At 43.0% G+C, this 6,375-nt stretch overlaps 1 protein-coding gene across 1 annotated transcript in view; it reads left to right on the top strand.

Annotated features, from left to right (window-relative positions):
- NUAK1 (NUAK family, SNF1-like kinase, 1) overlaps nt 1-6,375 on the top strand; it is a 22,064-nt gene that overhangs the window by 7,545 nt on the left and 8,144 nt on the right. Inside the window, exons 2-3 of the mRNA XM_010013237.1 lie at nt 3,415-3,566; nt 4,857-4,922. Coding sequence (XP_010011539.1) covers nt 3,415-3,566; nt 4,857-4,922 — 218 coding nt within the window. The remainder of the gene's footprint in view (nt 1-3,414; nt 3,567-4,856; nt 4,923-6,375) is intronic.

Below are 6,375 nucleotides of genomic sequence, written 5' to 3'. Positions count from 1 at the left end.
GCTGAAGCTGTGCTTCTCCATCAGCAATAGGTACCGCCAGGGTTCAGGCATACTTTAGGTGGGGGTGAGTTTCGGAATGAATATGCAGTAGGATGGCAGGTAATAAATCATCTGCAACAAAAACAAAGAGTGAACCAAGCAGTCCCAGAAGCTATATGGAGGCAATCAGTCCATCATCAGCTTGCAGGTTACAGCCCAGGTGTTAACAGGGCAGTATATTTATTACCTCATTTTTATTTGCAGTAAGTCAATCCAGTCTTTAATTGATGCCCTCCTCTGTTCCCCCAGCCATTGGCCACAATGCTTTCTTGGAGCCTGTGTTTATAAAACTACATACTGTGCTCAGAAGGGAAATCCAGAAGTGCCCGTATGAAACCTGCCTGGAATCCTAACTGCTACTGTGCAAATTTGTGGCATACATGGCTGATGGACCGAGACTGGCAAGAATACCACCTTGTCACATGCTTGATAGTTTTGACCACTGAATTCCTCTTTAAGATTGTGTGTGTCTAACAAGCATAAATCACACTGCCTTTTCCCTCCCTCCTCTTTCAGTGGCAGCTCTTGTTTAATATGTTTTTGTCTGCTTTTCAGTTCCCTGTCCACAGGAACTGCAGGCCCCTCTTGAGGTTCAGCTGATACAATAGAGGTGCTCTGAACTGAGATGGTGCAGTTGTAAAAAAATACCTTCCACCTCCCTGGAGAAAAAGAAGATTCTCTGTTCGCCTCTGCTTGCTGGTGAAGAGATAAATGTCTGTTTAGTTCTGTAACTAAACATAGCTCAGCTATGGTGATGCTGAGGAGGCCTTTGTAATGTCATCTGAGTCCAAGGGTAGTGTCCTCCAGTGCTTCCTCGTGAAGAAAAAGTATGTGCCAGTTTGTCCTGAGAGTGCTGGTAGACTGAAACCTGAATACAAGTTAGCAGGATGCTTCTGTTCTCTTTGATTCTAGTGCAGTTTTGTGACAAAAATCCAAAATTTGGGACAGTGAATTCAATTTCAAGGTATTATCTCAGTTTCTTAGAGGGCATACGAGAAAATCTGAAATGGAAAGTACCTCTAAATGCACATTCCTCCAAACCAAGTGCTTTCCACTTCATTTCTGTAGAAACACAGGAAACTATGCCTGGATCAGGAGTTGTGTAATGTGCCAAATTTAAGACCAGAAAAAATAGATTCCGAATTTAAAACTTCAGAACATTAAGGATGACTTGAGAAAGCTCTTATGACTGAGTGATGAAGGGAGAACTTTAAGAAAAGCGCAGGCTAGAAGAAGGGCCATTTCACCCCCATCCATCCACCTCTGGTGCGGCAAATGTCCCCCTGAGCTCAGGGTGGTCCTCGGCTGGTAGTGCTTGGGGCATGTGCTGCCATAAGAGTTAACTGAGATCAGTGGTGCCATGTGAAAACTTCCCCTATACGTGTGTGATATAACCCTAACTCATTGCATCAGCTCTCTTTGGGGGGAGGGTGGGGAATTGGGTTGGTTTTGTTTTGTTGGATTTTTTAAAAACAGATCTCCTAAATAAGAGCATTTTTAGTGATCTGTGTAAGTTTTCTGAAACTATTTCTATTTGCCTTCCTAAACAGCCCTGTATATAACAAGCCTTTCCAAGCTTAGAGAAACAAATTTGTGCACTACTGTGTTACTGGTAACATATCACAGCACTTCCCTCCCTATATGACACTGGGCATGTTCAGTTTTTCCCAGACAGTATCAGTCTGTCATTCTTGGAGAGGATACTGTAAGTATAATCCATCCAGAGATGGCTCTTCCAGTTTCCGAAGTTTATTGCTAATGAGGATGCACAGAGGATGTAATCACTGGCAGGAGCCTCTGCATTGGGGTACAGTGAGGCCAGCAGACAAGTAAGCAGCCAATTTTATCTGGCTGTTCGCTTTCCCTTTTATCAGAACTCTTTGGCTGGGGTTCAGGGGTGTTAGAGGGAACTGCAGAGGCTTTGGCTTCTGGAGTTGAGTGACAAGGTGTGAAAGGACATGAGACAAAGCCTAAGAACACCCAAGTATCTGTATGTTGAGAGAGGCAGCTCCACATTTCACTGCAAAAGCTGAAACTGGTTTTGGTTGGGGTTTTTTTGTTGGTTTTGTTGGATTTTTAAAATAAAAAAACCCACCAAGGGCTACTGACTGAGCTTTGCTGCAGAGATAGAGGAAGGCATCATTCCAGGAGGGCTGGTCAAAAGTAACATCCATTTGTAATAACCTCAACCCTGTAACCTCATTAATTTGCAGATGCTTTGCTGCCAATGTGACCTAGCCTCAGCGGGCTGCTGCCACAGATAAAACGAGAAGGAAAATGACCATGTTTTAGTGTGAGCAGTGGTTATTTATGGCAGGTGCAGGAAGTTTCCAATGGGTTGCAGTGGATTTTTGGTGTCAGAAGGGAAAAACTGTGTAGCAGCCATAGCACTATGGCAATTCGAGACTACTCACAGCCTGCTTTACTAGATTAAGTGCTTAGTTATCTGCAACTCCCAGTGAGGACCTTGACAGCATGTGGCACAGAGTACCCCCAGGCCCAAAGAACAGTCAAGTTGTGACATGTGTTATATGAATTTCCTTATGTTGCTTACGTGGGAGTTGCTCATTCCTGCCGGCTCCGCGCAAGTGGCAAAAGACTTATCTACAGCATGCAATGGGACACGCGGTGGAGGCAGGAGATAAGCAAGCTTGAGGATGAGTAAGCTTGAGCATGAGTTAGGTGCATGAGATGGGGTGAAGAACCATACTGACAAGAGCTGTTCAGCTCCAGAGGCATTGCAGCCTCTGCTAGCTCAGGTCTCCATGCCCACCATGATGCTGTACAGAATTGGGCTGGAAGAGGACACATGCATCAATTCACTTTTTGGGTTTTGACAGTAGGTGAAAGCCAACCAACGTCATTATAAGCCAATAAAGTATTGGCTTCTATACAAGTAACCCTGTATGAACCAAGCATTGAAGACAAAGTTCATTATGCCGCCTTTTAACCCTTTCCAAATTATGTGAGAGCTCCTGCTTCTTTCTGTCCTTTGGCCTCAAAAGGACTATTGGTAAGAGGCAGTCCCAGTTGGAGCTGGGATTAGTATTCAGGTGTCACTGGCACAAGCATCCACCTCGTTAGGATCAAGTTGACTTTGCTACATAAAAGAGGCAAAGACCCTCTTTCATGTAGCCATGGGAAAGTGAAGATAGCCTCATCTTCCTTCTCAGTCTGAAATGTTGTAGTCTTCCGGTAGAGAAATTTAGCTTTGGAACTTGCTTTTTGCAGTGGTGTTAGTAGTACATCTCTCCAGGGTGCAGGGATGATACAGGATGTGTTCAGTCACCCTGAGCCTTCTTCACTTTTTAACGTGTCAGTTTTCAAACATATTGAATCATCTGTGATGTTTTTTCTTTTCTTTTACCTGTGCAGTGTTTGAAAATAAAGATAAGATTGTGATCATCATGGAGTATGCAAGCAAAGGAGAGTTGTATGATTACATCAGTGAGAGGCGACGATTAAGCGAGAGAGAGACCAGACACTTCTTTCGGCAAATAGTCTCTGCTGTACATTACTGCCACAAGGTGAGCAAAGGATTTGATGTTAAAGATGCTGTTTGAAGGCTGCTAGTGACTTATATATTTCAAAGTTTGTCTGAGGCAACAGCGTTCATTATTAAATACTACAGCATGTGATTTATATCAGTACAACAGGAGATCTTCATTAAAAGTGCTACAGTTGTTTGCTGCCTGTTTTTAAAGACTAAGGATGTTTTCCTGTGTTATGTCAGATACAAGCCACTCCCTGACATTAGCCCTACATTGCTTTTTTGCCTTTGAAATAATTCTCTTGACATTCAAAAAACTATTAACAACATTAACTAGAAAAGGCATCCTATAGAATTTCTGCAACATTACAATTAATAAATTAAATGAATGATGGTTTGCAATTTGAATATGCAAGTGAACGACTTTAGGAGATAAAATATATAAAAGAAAAAAGCCAGGAGAAAGGTGTTCGTATATGAGCTTCAGCATGTACTGATTTTGGACAGGCAAAAGTAACTTTTCCAGATGTGGCAGGAGCTCTAGAAAGATGCTTTGCTAATGACTTTATTCATCATGGTACCCACTAGAACGACAGTTTAAACAATTAAATCCAATGTATTTGACTTACTGTCATTATAGACCATTTATCCTTGCTTATGAATCAACTGCATAGAGCAAAAACTTGCATGAAGCTAAAGGCACTGAGCTGCTAGCACCATTTTTTATTTGAATTCTTAAACACTTTAATCTCCACTTGAATTCTGATCAACAAGAGAGGTTTTCAAAGTCCTCACTGTAGTGCTGAAAAGCTGCAGCTCTCTTTCCTGTGCAGTTCATCTTCCCCAAATTCCTTTAAAGAAGGCTCTGACCTAAACCCAGCTTGTTCACTGCCATCCTTAACATTTACAGTCCTTTAGGATTATAACCCCCCAATCCACATGGCTGCATAGTGGAGGAATGAGGGCTTTTGTAAGGACTAACGTCACTGACAGATATTGTTTTCTGGTGCCTGGGAAGAATATATTGCTTTCACGCAGTGGGGGCAGGATTCAGGCTGGAATTAAGTTCCGAAAAGACACCCCTCAGCCCTCTATTCCCCTACCCCCCTGCTGTTTTAGAGGCTTTGTGGGAGGACAGATTCCAGTCATTCTTCCCTTAACCACACACCAAGTGACTAATGCATCGCCTGTCACTAGTCACTGTGCTGTGAGTGTTGTGACAGTGGAATCAGTCCTGAAATGTAGATGCAAAGACCACCCTGCCAGCTCACCTTTAATTTTCCCAATATTTTCTCATGTTCTCCCCCATTTTTTTTCCTTCTTTCAGAATGGTGTTGTCCACAGGGACCTAAAATTGGAAAACATCCTTCTTGATGACAATTTTAATATTAAGGTAGGATTCTTTTTCTCAGCTTCTCAGAATGGCTTTGCATGTTTTGTAACATTTTTATCCAAGGTATTAGAAGAGCCAGTGTTATGGCAACAACTACTAAGCAACAGATTCTGGCAAGAGGCTCAGGGGTTTGGAGGTTGGGGAAAGAGCACCACTGGTCACTGGTCATACATGCTAAATGAAGCTTTGTGTGACCTGGGGGAAATGGCCCTGTCCTGCCACCCAAGGGCCATGATTCCCAAAGCAGTATCTATTTACTGGTAAGAAACAGCAGAGCATTTCATGTAGTGGGGTTTATTGTACGAATTATATTATTGCTGGCTGCTGCTGGGGCTAGGAAAAATCTCTCCTGGTCTACAGGGTTCAAGTGCCTCCTAGTTCTCCTCAAGAGAACACTTTGAATGTCCTTTTGATCATGGCTGGAAAATAAGCAAATAGAGTTTCAAAATAAACCTAGTAAAGCACATGTGCTTCATTAGGAAATGGCCTTGGAACTCCAGACACAAACGTATACTTTGGATAGTGATGCCAGTGATGTCATTTCCATGTCATTTCTTCCAGTGAAAGCATGGGAATGACCTTTTTTCCCTTCTTCTTCTTTTTTTCCTAATAACTGTAGCACAAAGAAATAATGTGGAGATAAGTGTAGTTTCCAGGTAGCCGAACCTGTTTCACTTTCCACTTTGTTCCTCCCTGGGTAGCTGGATGTGAGGGTGGCTGGGTGTACTCATCTATGGGCAGAAGGAAGGGTGCTGAGGAGTTTCTGCTGATGCTTGGGCATCCTTTTTTAATTATGCTTGGGCATCCTTTTTTAATTAACAAAGTAATCAGGGAGCTCACTGCATAGCCAAATACCTAAATAGCCTGGATCTTCATTTTGTCTCCACTGAAAGCCATGGGGCTGCAAGCACTGCCTTCTGTGCTGCACGCAGGAGAGATTGTCTTCATTTTAAGCTGATGTGCAATGGAAATGGAAAGTAACATATGGTAGCTGCCATCTGTGTAATGCTGATGACAGAAGCTAACTTGGATCAACTAGTGGATTAAAGGCACATAAATATGTGGTTTCTAAAAATAGTCTTTTACAGAAGACCCGTCCAATGCAATACTTGGACGTTTTGCTGTTAACATTCAGCGTTAGAGCAAACCTCCCTGCTCCTGTCCCTGCCGGGACACTGGCTGCAGCAGCCTAAGCTGTTCTCAGCAGCACTGAAAACAAAAAGTAGCCTTTCTAGGACATTGTATACGAAACAGGCTTCCGCAGGCAAAGTGACCTTTCTTTCCGCCAAACTATCTTCCCAGCTAATCAGAGAATTCTTGAGAGAAAAGAGGAATTTGGGGAATTCGCTAGCTGCAGTGGGCTGGATCTCCACGCTGTGGTCCTCATATGCAAAACCAATCACTTCCCCAAGCCTCCAGGGAGCTGTGCTTTGTCAGAAGGCTCCATTCTCTC

The sequence above is a fragment of the Nestor notabilis genome, unplaced genomic scaffold, assembly GCF_000696875.1.
Source record: "Nestor notabilis isolate BGI_N333 unplaced genomic scaffold, ASM69687v1 scaffold1834, whole genome shotgun sequence".
NCBI lineage: Eukaryota > Metazoa > Chordata > Aves > Psittaciformes > Psittacidae > Nestor > Nestor notabilis.
The sequence above is the reverse complement of the archived record's forward strand: the minus strand, read 5'-3'. Positions and strand labels throughout refer to the sequence as shown.